This window comes from Triticum aestivum, chromosome 3D (genome assembly GCF_018294505.1).
Source record: "Triticum aestivum cultivar Chinese Spring chromosome 3D, IWGSC CS RefSeq v2.1, whole genome shotgun sequence".
Classification (NCBI taxonomy): domain Eukaryota; kingdom Viridiplantae; phylum Streptophyta; class Magnoliopsida; order Poales; family Poaceae; genus Triticum; species Triticum aestivum.
In genome coordinates, this window is record NC_057802.1 from 81,444,002 (window position 1) to 81,459,079 (window position 15,078).

General features: G+C 44.8%; 1 protein-coding gene and 1 long non-coding RNA gene across 3 annotated transcripts; both read right to left on the reverse strand.

Moving 5' to 3' along the window:
- Positions 1-1,410: 1,410 nt before the first annotated feature.
- On the reverse strand, positions 1,411-7,008 carry LOC123077553 (uncharacterized). Of its 2 annotated transcripts, none has more exons than XR_006436686.1 (12): positions 5,628-7,008; positions 5,386-5,509; positions 5,052-5,227; positions 4,475-4,740; positions 4,226-4,291; positions 3,967-4,120; positions 3,677-3,860; positions 3,394-3,563; positions 2,713-2,839; positions 2,305-2,459; positions 1,980-2,058; positions 1,411-1,754 (listed from the first exon to the last, which is right to left on the reverse strand). It is a non-coding gene; the product is annotated as an uncharacterized lncRNA (long non-coding RNA). The 2 variants fall into 2 exon arrangements; XR_006436685.1 differs by having other exon boundaries at positions 5,052-5,272.
- Positions 7,009-7,763: 755 nt separating this feature from the next.
- Positions 7,764-11,278, reverse strand: LOC123077552 (uncharacterized). The gene is made up of 5 exons (XM_044499835.1): positions 10,770-11,278; positions 9,839-10,075; positions 9,359-9,442; positions 8,671-8,800; positions 7,764-8,486 (listed from the first exon to the last, which is right to left on the reverse strand). The coding sequence occupies exons 1-5, from the start codon at positions 11,147-11,149 to the stop codon at positions 8,019-8,021; spliced, it is 1,299 nt and encodes a 432-aa protein (XP_044355770.1). The 5' UTR covers positions 11,150-11,278; the 3' UTR covers positions 7,764-8,018.
- Positions 11,279-15,078: the final 3,800 nt, after the last annotated feature.

A 15,078-nucleotide genomic window follows, 5' to 3' on the forward strand; every position in this document is an offset into this window, starting at 1 on the left:
TTTTTTGACCCGCAAAAAAAAATATAACACACAATAACTTAACAATTCAACAATTTAAAACAAGCTAACTTGATCGGCGATAAAAAAAATTCAACAATTTATATATAGCCAGTAAAATGAATGAATTGAGCGTTTTCTTTTTCCATGGATTGATGATCCATTCCTTAGCATCGGCATCCATGAGGCTTGCGCTGGCCAACATGATCCTCGTCTTCCCTCTCTTGATGCTCTCCATGTTTGACAATGGTGCCGCGGGCAGCCCCACAGACTTTGCTGACCCCAACATCCATGCGGGCGGACGCCTAAGGTGGGAGAGGAGGGGGGGGGGCATGGGGAGGGGGAGGGGGGTATGTTCTGTTTGGGATGATTTGGGGTGGGGTCGAATTTGTTGGGTCCAACATGATAGACATGTTTGGACAACCTCATTTTCAAACCACTTCCAAACAAATGGAGGTGGTTTGGAAAGCTTGTTGGGCGGTGCTTTTTGTCCGGACCATGGCACCAACTAGAAAATATTTAAAGACAAAAGGAGCAATGCTTCTTCCTTTTTCCTCCTATACACACAATCATCTCGTATGGTTGTGGAGTCAGGACAAATAAAGACAGTCTCCGTGATCGTGTAGGCTGTTCTTGATGCAGAGATCTTTATACGGGCTATTACGATGAAAATACAAGAGAACAACACTGCTAGACCAGACATTTTCAGAGAGATACATAAATACCGAACTACACAGGACACACGATGAACACAACATAAATAGCTCACAACACGCATGATCAGAAACACTAGGTTGACTAGTACAATGCCCGTGCGTTGCTACGAGCCTTTTAACATTAATCTAATCCTACGTAAATTTATGGTGCGGAGGAGACGTATCAGACAACGCCATCACATTAAAAAACAAAGCGCCGAGGTAAATTTATATTGCACATTTACGTCAATTGGTCAACATGCTTGCCTTGACTCCAGGAATACCTCCGGCTGATGGAGGTCGCCAGGTAGGGTTACGCTAATAGAAATATTTTGATTAGAAATCGATAGAAACTTTATGAAAAATAACGCCTAGCTTGGAGCCTTGGACTTGCAAAGCCAGAGACGTGGTCCACGTCCATGGGCGAGGAAGGGAATCGTAGGAAAAATTGGATACACTTATATTAGTATTTCAGGTCTGCCCAATACATAGTGTTCCTGATATTTTGGATATTTTACGCCAAGTTTCTTACTAAACACAACAGGCCTCTCGCAATCTAAGAGGCTTCTTTGGTTTTGGGTGGTTCAACAAGAGGTATTGCTTCAACACGCTGTTTCCCAGTCGAACAAAGCTCTCTTCTTCCGACTGTCCTAGATAGGGGCAAGAATATGTTGAGAGATAAGAATAAATGCTAGTAGTAAATAGGACAAAATCGTAGTTAATCCAACAAGTTTCTTGGCAAAATTTCTGATCACAAAAATGGAAAATCCATGTTGTGTAATTACAGCGGCAGTACACATAGGAGTGACTCCATTCAAGATGTGAAGTTACATCAATATACTTGCAAACATAAGACAGAGCACAGACTTCATATCTTTGCTATCGGCTAGAGCTTCAGCTCCGATCCCTAAGTTAATATTCACATCTTCTCAGTAACAATGCAGTTATGCCCAACTTCTGGTCACACAAGGATCATGGACTGATTACAGGTCACGATTACAACATGAGCACAAGAGCAAGCATACACATGCCAAAAGACAGAATATGCGTTGACTGAATAACCTGCACGGAAGGCATTAACACTACATTAATGTCCCTAAAATCTACAGAAAAAATGTAGCAAAAATCCTGACAATTAGAATATATTGCAAAACAGAATGCCAAAGACAGTTCAGTATATATTACCAATGCAACTCAGTTATCAACAAGATGAGCTAACTAATTTAACTGGGCAAAAATGGATTTGATTGTGGTAACCAGTTAGAACACAAGGTAACAATGTCTCACGTGCTTGAGGCTGGTGCAAGGTAGGTTGGACCTAGCGAAGGACTGGATCCATCGGTGCGATTTATGCGGCCATATCTATCTGCAAGGGCGAACGGCGAGATGGTCATCGAAGAAGCATTAGAGCAACAGAAGTCCTCGTGAACCTTTGGTTCTGTGAAGGGCAGGTAAAAGTAAAATTTTGTTCCAAAATTATTTGATAACAAGTTAAGTTCGAATGTGAAATTTGAGATTACAACAGTACAAAAAATAACTATAAAATGCTGAGGATCATCTCCCTTCAGAAATGTCATCAATTAAGAATGCTGAAAAGATCATCACAAATTACCTGAAGGCCTTATCTCTGCTGTAAAGAGATGATTGTAGGGGCACTTATACAAAGACAATGTCTTCTCCTCAAAGTGCACGACCAACGCGGAATTTGCTGCCTTCAGTCTGTCCTAATTTTGCCATGCACCCCATGTCTGATTATCCACAAGAGCTCTGACAAACAACGAATCAGCTGGACCATGAAACAGAAGGACAATAAATTTACGAGGAAGGTAATTTTCTGTTATTGGCAAAACATTTGATAATTGATTAAACCCAACACCAACCACTACTTTGTCGCGCATCTATTGCCAAAATCGCAGCTTTGCTTATAGATCATAAGTGTGTGTGTGTGCGCGTGCGCGCGCGCGCGCGTGTGTGTGTGTGTGATATCTCTAAATCGAATAAACCTCCAAAAATGACTCACCTCACCCAACAACAAGGTGGAAACTGCAACCCAAGAAAAAGATGCCCTTCCCTCTCTCGGTGAAGAGCATGCATGACACCTTCAGGAGGTGCCAACCTCAATCTCCTTCCTTCCTTGGATGTGCTATCTAAGTACAAATTCCAGAAAAAAATACAAATCATCCAAAGGAGATTACTTTCCAGTAGTCAGGGGCCGCAAAATGCAGCCATGACACACCTATTATACACATGCATTCACCTTTAAGAGTGACTAATCAGTAAACACTAAAAGGGAGTAGGAAATAAACAAAATACTTGTATTACTGTGAAGAGGTGAATAAAACATATCATTTTTTAGGCTTTTGCAACCAGTGGCAAGAAACAAATACATGTGCATCCTACTGCTGATTCCTCACAATAATAACCTACTTGATCAACACTGGTACAAAAATAAATATTATATAAACGAACTAATCTTGAAAAATGGTAGTTGGATTAAGAAGCAATTAATTTGAAGAGACCAAGAATATTTGTGGAGATGGAAAAATGACTCCTCGTTGGCGTTCCAGCAAATAGGCTGTGAGCAACTCAGTCTGCTACGGAGTAAAAGAAATTACGGAGCTAACCAACGTGCAAGATTGATTTCTATAAAACAGATTCACTTATATGCAATGGCATATGAGTGGTGGCAGGGTTATCTCACCACGAAAAAGGATTCTGAATCCCATCTCGCCGCAGAGTCCACACACCACAGCTCGCTGCAAAGGCTATCTCGGCGCCTGCCTTGAAGACACGAAGCAGGGGCGCTTGGAGCGGCCGGCATGGAGTTGACGAGCACGTGCTCGGAGGCTTGTTCTCCTCTCCGGGATCAGTCTGGACAAGGAGTAGCGTGAACCTCAGAGGAAGATCCCATTGTTGGTCGGGCTTCTGGGAGCTTTTCGAGGAGCGGAAGTAATGGAGCAGCAGCTATAATGATTGGTCCTCACCGTCCACCACCTCTTCATCCGACTTTCCGGGTGGGCCGAGATCGTGGTACGATGGTGGCCGAGGTTGAACGCCGCGAAGCCTACCTTCCAACCACCATGTGGTCGCGCCCACCCGCCGCCGCTCACTGGTCTGCCGTGAACAACTGCCTTCCACACGTACAAGCCAGCAGCAGCCAGCCAGTCGCTGTCGAAACCGCCGCTCACCATGCGTGATTAGAATATGAACGGAAGAGACATGGGAGTGGGCTAAAAGAAAAGGAAAATTACATCGGTGCGAAAAGAAAAAATACCTCGCTGCCTTTGCCGTGGAGCAACAATGTGGCGTGCTGGTGCGATCGGTATAATCTCACACAAAATCTTACTTGAAAACAACATCTCTGGTAAAATCTCCACATCATTGACCTCATCGGGTTTCAAGTATATCTTTCTCTCCTGGCATATACTCTGTATTAAATTAAGATGAATGAGCATCAACCACTCTAGTCTCAAGTAAAAGAATGAAACATTACTTCTGAAAGAACTACAAAAGAATGGTGTGCAGGAGCTTACTTCAAAACAACATCTCTGGTATAATCTCCACTGAAATAGCCATCTATTGAGTTTCCTTGATGACCCCTAGCAAGAATCAGTGCAAGATTGTTGGCCACTAAAAAATTAGGTACGCAACATTCAAGTAGAGACCGAAAAGTATCAAAACACCTAGCAGAAGTCATGCAACCTTCAACCATGATAAAAGAACACCCTTTCACTAAGACGGCATTTAATGGACTAAAATTATTGATAATAGCTAGGTCTTACCATAAGCGATCTGCTGTCAAATTTTTTGCACTCTTATGTTGTCAATTATCAAGATAAAACGTCTCTAGACAGTCATTTCTGCAAAACCCACCAAGTGACATTATAAAGAGCACCGCAAGTGATGCTCCAACGGGTAGCCAATGGATAAACGTACACCTGCCACGGCACCTTGGGTGCTAGCTAGTCTTGCTTCAGAAAAGGTAATGGTTTCAAGAATCGAGTGAATGGATCGTCCAAGGCTGAGAGCATTTTCTTTGCTGCGGCATCTGAAAAAAAAGTGGGATAAGAAAATTCAATCAGACAACGTAAGAACTGTAAAACACAACATCTCTCAGTTCTGCACAGATCAATGCTTTATATATCTAAGTGGTTCGTTATGTTTCTGACAAAATTTCAGATTCAACCAAAGCAAGTACAAGACATATAACTGCATTTGATCCAATTATCAAATTCAGTCGTATTTTCTAAAATATGAAGACTTGCAAAAGTGTGAGCCGTTGAGGCAGCTGATAAATTATATGATTCGTTATATGATAAATTAAGTGAATTTTGTATGAATCGCCGTGATTCTTCCTACCATTCTATTAGTAATGTGATTTCCTTTATCCGTTGAACTCACACCTCATGTAGACATTAGGGTCGAGGAACGTAAGAAACGAAATCCCAGAACAACAGTACAATCATGTGCCTTTTAATTCCTACAACAATTATCCGATTTGCAAGAGAATAGTTTCTCCTCAGATCACACAACTCCTGCATAATAACAGAACCATATTTATCAATCTTCAAGTCGATGACCTGAAGCAAATTAGTGGTAGCAGTGTCAATGAGTTTTGATCAAGGAATATATGTCTATATACTTGAAGCAAACAAAACACAAATATATCCAGTTTAAGGAGTTTAGCTATCACCTCATTAATTTGACCTCAACTTCTTTGGTGCTATAGCACATGTTTTCGCCAACAAGTGTTGTGAGGTGAATGTATTGAGATCAAGTAGTTTTAGTGCCATGGATAACCGTTAATGGCCAACAATCTGGTGCAAAAACAACTCAACAAAATGTTTAGATCATACTTTTATATAGGAATTATTAAGAGGGCTATTACTATGTACTACCTGTGTATTGTGGAAAAAAATGTTCAGATCATTTTACCTTTCAGGCTGCTGTAATCTGCTCTAATCTGCTATACACTCTGATAGTTTCGAATATAGTTCAGTAAGCATAAGCCCGCCGTAGTTCCCTGTCAAGAAAAAAGTGTGTTGGCAATGGAATCTTATCAAAACTGTAAAGTAAAACACACACCACTGAAGAAATCAATCTTTAAGAAAGAAAAAATAGTACCTTAGTCAATACAACTATCACTAAAAAGTAGTTCCCAAGTATAAGTGATGGCCATGCCTCATTTATATACAACAGGCCATCATATTGACAAGTAGCGGAAAATATAAATCAAGTCGCTGCCGACTCTGTATGGAGAAAATATCAGATATAGCCTGCTCTTATGGATTTGGAGTATCCCATATTAAGTGTAAGCGCCATTTGCTGAAGGACTATTTGCAGAACAGAATATTTCAATACTATGGGAATATTATATTGCATAGCTGACCATCTAATTATTCGGAAATCTATAATTCTAGAAGCACAATAAATTCAAGATAATTAACACCGTGCCGAATGCTGAAAACTTTTGTTGACCAATGACCACCAACATGTTTTCAGAAAATTGTGTCACAAGCAGTATATGCAAATACAATGGTAATTTTTCGACCTGCTATGTGTATGGCACACAAGTTCATACCATTTTACTAAGCTGACAATGTTCACATAGTTCAGGCATCAAGACCGAATGGTAAAGTAACTGAAACAAAGACAAACTGAAAGGCTTCACAAAGTTCTGTTGTCAGTTTTGAACAGGAAATGATAGACAAAGAATCTTGGAGCCTTTTGAGCCGACTAAAATTACTTAAATACTTTACCATAAGGTCCATAAGAACTTGAAATCAGGTAAATGTGGATTTGTTTTTTTCAGATGGCAAATGTGAAATTTAGTGGGAAAGAGAGCACTTAATGATAAACCAACTCATGTACATGTGAGGCCAGGCACAACACTTTCTGTAACATATCCCCACTATCTAGATTATCATACTACAAGCATTTCACAAATTGTTAAACAACCATACAAAGGAACAGAGATATGCCCCCGCACACGGTACACTCCCCTTGAGAAAACTATAAAAGGGTCTTTCCGTCCTATGTGTTGACTCGCTTAAACTAATCAGCATTAGATGAGAATTAGATGGACCGCAGGTAATCAAGCTAATTGCTTCGGAATTCAACTATGCGACGTGTGGTTGGATCACACATACTGTACCTTGTGGATATGTCAAGCGAATCATCAACTGAACATACAACAAACAGAACAGCACAATTCATCTCCCCACCAAAGTGACAGACATTGATCACCGAGATTGAAAGATCATCAGAGATACACACTAAAAGGGACAACAAAAACAAGCACCAATTGGCATACATATTTGACGCACCTCTGCCTTTGAACTGCATGCATGTGGCGCACACGACGCCTACCGGAAGTTTGGCGAAGTTCCTATAGACAGAGGGGAAGCAAAGAGTAAGCCCAATTTGAGCGATTTCAAGAGGAAATTCATCGTTTATTACTTTTTCTGATGGAGCGAGACTCAAAAGAACAAAATCTTGCACTCACTGTATCACGAGGTCGTCCGTGGATGCCATCCGCGGCGACCAACGCATCCACCTCCCGAAGCGCCGCACCTGGAGCGCGCCCATGTAGGCGGCCGCATCGTAGCCCGCGTCCCCGCTGGCGTCGAGCGCGAGGGAGACGGCGAGCTCGCCCCCGCCCTCCTCCGCCAGAGAAAGCTCGCCGGCGGCGGAGGCGAGGAGCTGCTGGTCCTGGGCGGACTTGCCGGAGAGCAGGAGGAACGTGGTGGCGGCTGGGGCTCCGCCGCCGCTGCTATGCTCGGCTGCGGGAGCGGCGACCCGGCGCGCACATCGGTGGGGAGGCTGGCCAGCGCCGGCGGCGGCTCCAATCGGTCCTCGGCAGCGGCGGATCGTCTCAGATCTCGGCGGCGGATCGTATTGGAGTAGAGATGGGATCAAGAGGAGTGGGCAATGAAGGATAGGATCGATGGAGCGTTTTTTCTGCCGGGTGTGGGGTTTTTTTTGGCCTGCGTGGGGTGGGGTGGGGGAGAGGACAAAAAAACCGGACGAAAATAGTGGAATGAAAATAAACCCGGAATGGAGACTACCAAGTGAGACATTAGGAGTGAGACATTAGGAGTAGAGATTTGGCCAACACGATAAACCAGAGCGTCTAGGTCACAACAAAATGGAGGGGTCATATAGGTCCACACCACACCAGGCACATCCATCATTGCTTCCCGCAATTACCTACAGCAACTAAACGACGACGACTAACAAACCAAAACACACCACCAACCAGAATCATGCCAGTGACAGATAATCGCCTGCGCAAAAGGAGTCGTCGGCCCTCATATGATCAAGTGCTCATGACTTGGGAGCAGACCGGGAGCGCAGCCTGCTCGCGACGCAGTCAGGGCTTCTTGCTTCGACCCACTTCCTCTTCTTCTTCGGCTCCGGCTTAGATGGAGTGACGCAGCCGACATCCTGGTGACGTTCCAGAGAATCAAATGTCACCCCGGACTCGCTCCTGCCATCATCCTTGAAGACCACATCAGCAGTGATCTTCTTCCTCGGGGCCTTGGCTTCATCCTTCACAGCTGCTGCCTTCTTCTTCATGTTCCCTTCCTTCTGCTCAACTTCACCAGCATCATTCATCGCGTTGCTGCTCAGATCAGCATCCTGCTTGGCAACTGGTGCCTTGTGCTCAGAGACCTCGCCAGCAGATGGCAGCTCGTTTGAGGAGTCAGCTGAGCTTGAATCCCCTGAGTTTGCTCCTGCTCGATTTGTTGCAATGAGATAGTGTGCCACAGATTTGTACCCAAGCCTGACAACCTGCATGATAGAAAAAACACCTGCTTGCTTAGCACTGTTCGAGCAATTAGCAGCAACAAAAAATATAAACCCAGTAACTGATTGTGACTTCGGCTCTATTATGTTTCTTCCAACTTTGGTCATTTAAAAGTATAACTAACAGTCATGGAAACAAATTCCATTCTGAAAGAATATAGTATATTACCTTCCGGTACGCATTGCCAGTAGGGAACCACCCTCTCTTAGTTCTGCAGATGCTGCAATTGCAAATGCCACGGCAAACTGGACATGTCCAATTAGGGTTGCTCTTAGCTTCCAGCACATTCTCACCATACCTGCATTAGTTATAAAATGTCAGTCCATGCCATCGGCTAATCTTTCTGTTATAACATTGCAGTAACAAAATGGAGGGTTAGTCTCACGTCAATTTGGAACCAGTGAAAATTTAGGGGCAACGAATTCAAGATCAAATTCCCCAGCCCTGTTTTCCTCCCACAAGCTTTCCAAAATAATCAGAACTAGGACCTCGGATAGCATGGCTTGAACTACAAATCATATTCGATTCACAAACCGCAAGTCGGAAAGCTTTCAATTTTTGTCATTTAACTTGAATAGTTAACCTTTATGTTAAAAGATGCAGATAAAAACTTGTAATAAAAAGATGCACCCCTATTATAAGTGCTAAATTTACCACACAGCCTTTGTAAGCATTTAGCAACGAAGATGGCAGACAAGGAAGCATTTCCACGAAAAACATTAGTGTACACATAATCATAGATTGCTAGACAGATTGGTAACAAAAATTTCAGACAAGGAAGCATTTCCACAAAACTCTATCAAACAGTTTCATTTCCCTGAAGTGTTCATGTTCAATTGTTGGAAAAAGAACTCACCTCATGTACAAACAATCTCCACAGAACTGCCCTTGGACAATCTGGCAGTTACAGCATCTTGTATGATGACCCAGAGTTTTCTGGCTGTATCATGGAAGGATCATACTTAGTGTCAAGGTTAGACAAAGATGACAAACCAAAAAAAAGTTACTGTACTAAATTGCACATCATGCACCCTCAAGAAAACTTCTAAATATTCTGTTACATCACAAGTTGAGACTGCAATAGCCTCCATGCATATCACTAGAAACTCACAAGTTGTGACCGCAATAGCTTCCAACAGCATATCTTGTTACTTTTTACATTCTCTTTACACTAAGAATATCAGACCCTTTTTACCACACACCAAGTGTTATATGTTCATCCTAATGCTGCTATTTATGCTGTAAGTTCAGCACACTGCATACATGAGAACGGCCTAGCAAAGGAACGTGTAGAAAAGTTGCAACAATCCCAGATAGTTCTTGGGGGAAAACTTACCGGCACTGATGACAGGTTTGGCCCCTCACTTGATCGTAGATGCGCTTACCGTCCTTGCCATAACCGTCCACAAAGAGAGTCCAGGGTGTGCCACATGTACCTAAAAGCTTCTCATGCTCTTCAGTGTAAACTTCTTCCTTGCACCCTTCCTCAATAGAGAAAGGCCTTCCACCATCAAGACCCTTCTCCTTCTTTTCGCAAATTTCAACATATCTAACTGGCTCCACGCTCTTCAACCTAAATTGAACATGATCGCAAAAGAGGAAGATTCACATTAATGTTGAGGATTGAAGGAAATGAATATAAAAAATTATCAACCAACTACCTTGAACTCAATCAACATAAGTACAAGAATTCTTCTGTAGTATTGCCTAATCTAGACCGTTGAATCGAAAAAGTAAACGCCCCTAAAATAACTTGATGTACTGTAAACGGAATCTATGTAAATTGTCTTCATGTACACAAGAAAGGGACACAACTGAATCTGAACTTGTGGCATGAACTGGACTGTAAATATCCCATGAGAAATCAACCTATTTCGGGAACCTAAGATTCGAGGTGCCAATTTTAGAGGGTAAGCATTTAAATACTACCAAAAGTAGTAGTCAGAATGAAACAAACGGCCGGGAAGGGGAATATATATGGAAGTAATCAATGCCGGATTTGACGTTATACTAGCAAATTTTACAACATGAAAAAAGGGCATATTCATACTGCAAAAGGGGAACGAAGTTAGCATGTTCATACTTGATAATAGACGCACAAGAATAATAAGCTGCGCAAGAAGAAGAACATTTGCAGTGGGATGAAAATGGTGCACACAAGAATAATACGAGGAGTAAGCTGCACAAGAAGTCCGTTGATGCCTCCAATAAACCGAACAGGAGAAGCTACTGTACATGCCAAGAAGATAGATCCGCTGTAAACGAACCTGAGCGACCGGCGCGCCGGCATCGGGGAGGCGGTCCTGATCCTGGGAGCGGCGGCGGCGGGGGAGCCCGGCGTCTCCGGCCTCCGTCGCCAGCGGCCGCGACCGGTGCCGGTGCCGGCGCCGGCGGGGGTGGCGGACTGGTTGAAGCAGGTGGCGAGGTCGACGAGGCCGAGCTTCTGCATCCGCTCCATGTTCTCCTTGATCCTCGCCTCCCGCTCCCGCTCGTAGCCTTCCGCCGCGGCCGTCAGCGGGGACATGGGCGACGGGGTCCTCGGCGCCTCGACCTCGGCCGCCAGCGGGGCCTTGGGCGGCCGGCCGCGGCGCTTCGCCTGGGATGCCGGCGAGGCCTCCGCGCTGGCGATGGGCCGGGTGGTGGCCATGGCTTCTCTCGGCGGCGGCGGCGGCCGGGGCTTCTCTTTCTCCGAGGTGGTGCGGCGGCGAGGATTTGGGGGGGAGGGGAGAGTTGAGAAAGCGGGGAAACCCCAACGGTTAGATTGAGGTTTTGCCAGTGCGTGCGTGGTGGGGCGATATATAGCGCGACCGCCCGGTTTACCCCGCCGCGTGCTGCGGTGACCGTTGGGAACCTGCTACTGAGACTGGCAGGTGGGGCCGTGCCTCGCGGAGCCGTGGGCCACCACCGGTCAGCGAGCGGAACGGTGCACGTTCGCGGCGCTCGTGGTAGTAGTGGTGGAGAGTGGGTTCACGAGACGCACCGAAGCCTAGGTTGTGGCGCTTCGCGCCGTTCGCTGGTGGGGGTCGTGTGTACCCGGCGGTATGGGCTGAGTGCGTGCCGAGTGAAGCAATTTTTATTTTGTTATTATTGATTGAGTAGCTTTTTTAGTATTTTACATTTGATTTTAATTGGACATTGGAATTTCTAGTTTCAGAGTCGTGGACCTAATGACGAGATTCAGAGTTGGAGATCCTCCGGAGCTAGGTGTTCTCATAGTCTTGTGGGGAGTCTGCTTTCTTCTTTTTTTAGGAGCTGTGGTGTAATCGGTAGCTTCCTTTATGTGGCTTTCCGACAACTTTCGTAATATATTTCTGTTTTCTACAAAAAAAATGATACGCGATTTGTGTACTCTCGGAAATAAAAAATTTCTAATTTCAATTTGAACCATCCAAAGAGTGAATAAAAGTAAACCGAACACTGAAACTTAATTCAAAGAGTCGAATCTTATAATAGGGGGCGAAATTCGTCACATTTACATATAATTTGCGACTAAATATGTCGATAATCGACATTTTGCATTGCTAAAAATGGGCCATATCGATATTCGACATTGCTAGCTACTACTAACATTCCGACATTGTCTAGTCCTCGCTGGAGGACGAGGGGAGAGCCTCGTGGAGCCCATCGTAAGAGGAGTCGACATTCAACACCTCCCCGACGGCCCATCATCGATCTTCCTGTCACTGCTCGTCCTCGATGGACCTACAGGCGGTGATCTCGAGCTTCTGTAGCTGGTCGGTCTCGTCCCTAGGGACGGCCTACAGGAGACAACACTCCTCCTCCCGGGTGCGACGCTCGTCCTCGTCGCAGACAGACTGATCAAGTGCGAGAACGACAAGGCAGGTCTCGTCCCCTTTCTCAGTGGGGGCGAGGATGTTGTCGGGGGCGAGGATGACCTCCTCTTCATCGGAGAAGGATTCACACCAGTGGCGCGTCATGGGTGGGGGGCATGGGTGTAACACCCCAATAATCATGCTACAACAATCTCCCCTAATGGCTGTCATGTTATTGAAGGAAATATGCCCTAGAGGCAATAACAAAGTTGTTGTTTCATATTTCCTTATTCATGATAAAGGTTTATTATTCATGCTAGAATTGTATTGATCGGAAACTTAAACACATGTGTGAATACATAAACAGATACCGTGTCCCTAGTAAGCCTCTACTAGACTAGCTTGTTGATCAAAGATGGTTAAGGTTTCCTAACCATAGACATGTGTTGTCATTTGATAACGGGACAAAACCCATCTGTTAGCTTAACATATTGATCGTTCAGTTTATTGCTATTGTTTTCTTGATGACAAATACATATTCCTTCGACTATGAGATTATGCAACTCCTGGATACCGGAGGAATACCTTGTGTGCTATCAAACATCACAATGTAACTGGGTGATCATAAAGATGCTCTACAGGTAACTTCAAAGGTGTTTGTTGAGTTGGCATAGATCGAGATTAGGATTTGTCACTCCGAGTATCGGAGAGGTATCTCTGGACCCTCTCGGGAATACAATCATAAGAAGCCTTGCAAGCAAAGTGACTAAGAAGTTAGTTGCAAGATGATGTATTACGGAACGAGTAAAGAGACTTGTCGTAACGAGATTGAACTAGGTATGAAGATACCGACGATCGAATCTTGGGCAAGTAACATACCAATGGACAAAGGGAGTTACGTATGTTGTCATAAGGTTCGACCGATAAAGATCTTCGTAGAATATGTAGGAGCCAATATGGGCATCCAGTTTCCGCTATTGGTTATTGACCGGAGAGGTGTCTCGGTCATGTCTACATAGTTCTCGAACCCGTAGGGCCCGCACGCTTAATGTTCGTTGACAATATAGTGTTATATGAGTTATATGATTTGGTGACCAAATGTTGTTCGGAGTCCCGGATGAGATCACGTACATGCCGAGGAGCTCCAAAATGGTCCAGAGGAAAAGATTGATATATAGGACGATGGTATTCGGACACCGGAAGTGTTTCGGAGTGTATCGGGTAGTCATCGAAATACCGGAGGGGGGGGGGTCCGGACACCCCCGAGAGGGTGATGGGCCTATTGGGCCATTAGAGGGGAGCACACCCCACAGGGGCTGGCGACCCCCCTAAGGCAGACGACCCATGGGGGGAAGGAAGGAGGGGGATTCGGCCTCCCCCTTCCTTCCCTCTCCCCCCTTTCCTTTCCCCCTTCGGCAAATAAGGAAGGGGGCGGCGAGGGCAGGAGCCCAAGTAGGATTCGGAGCTACTTGGGGCGCCTCATGGCTGCTCCCCTCTTCCCCCCACCTATATATATATGTGGGAGGGGGCGACACACATTACCACGACAATCTCTTAGCCGCGTGCGGCGCCCCCCTCCACCGTTTACACCCTCGGTCATATTTTCATAGTGCTTAGGCGAAGCCCTGCGGAGATAGCATCAACATCACCGTCACCACGCCGTCGTGCTGCTGGAAATCATCCACTACCTCGCCGTCTTGCTGGATCAAGAAGGCGTGGATGTCACCGAGTTGAACATGTGCTGAACGCGGAGGTGCCGTACGTTCGGTACTCGATCGGTTGGATCGCGAAGAAGTTTGACTACATCAACCGTGTTACCAAACACTTCCGCTTCCGGTCTACGAGGGTACGTAGACACACTCCCCTTCTAGTTGCTATGCATCTCCTTGATAGATCTTGTGCGTGCATAGAATTTTTTTGTTTTCCATGCAACGTTTCCCATTAGTGGCATTAGAGCCAGGTCTATGCATAGATGATATGCACAAGTAGAACACAAAGAGTTGTGGGCGGTGATAGTCATACTACTTACCACCAACGTCTTATTTTGATTCGGCGGTATTGTGGGATGAAGCGGCCCGGACCAACCTTACATGTCCACGCACATGAGATTGGTTCCACCGACTGACATGCAACTAGTTTTGCATAAAGGTGGCTAGCGGGTGTCTGTTTCTCCTACTTTAGTTGAATCGAATTTGACTACGGCCGGTCCTTGAAGAAGGTTAAAACATCAAACTTGATGAATCACCATTGTGGTTTTTGCCGTAGGTAAGAACGGTTCTTGCTAGAAGCCTGTAGCAGCCACGTAAAACATGCAACAACAAAGTAGAGGACGTCTAACTTGTTTTTGCAGGGCATGTTGTGATGTGATATGGTCAAGACGTGATGTGATATATGTTGATGTATGAGATGATCATGTTCTGTAATATCGACAACCGGCAGGAGCCTTAGGGTTGTCTCTTTATTGTATGAAGTGCAAACGCCATGTAATTGCTTTACTTTATCGCTATGCGTTAGCAATAGTTGTAGAAGCAATAGTTGGCGAGGCGACCCCGACGCGACGATGGAGATCAAGGTGTCGAGCCGGTGATGATGGATATGATGACGATGCTTTGGAGATGGAGATCAATAGCACAAGATGATGATGGCCATATCATGTCACATATTTTGATTGCATGTGATGTTTATCTTTTATGCATCTTATTTTGCTTAGAACGGCGGTAGCATTATAAGATGATCCCTTCACTAAATTTCAAGATAAAAGTATTCTCTCCAAGTATGCACTGTTGCCAAAGTTCGTCGTTTC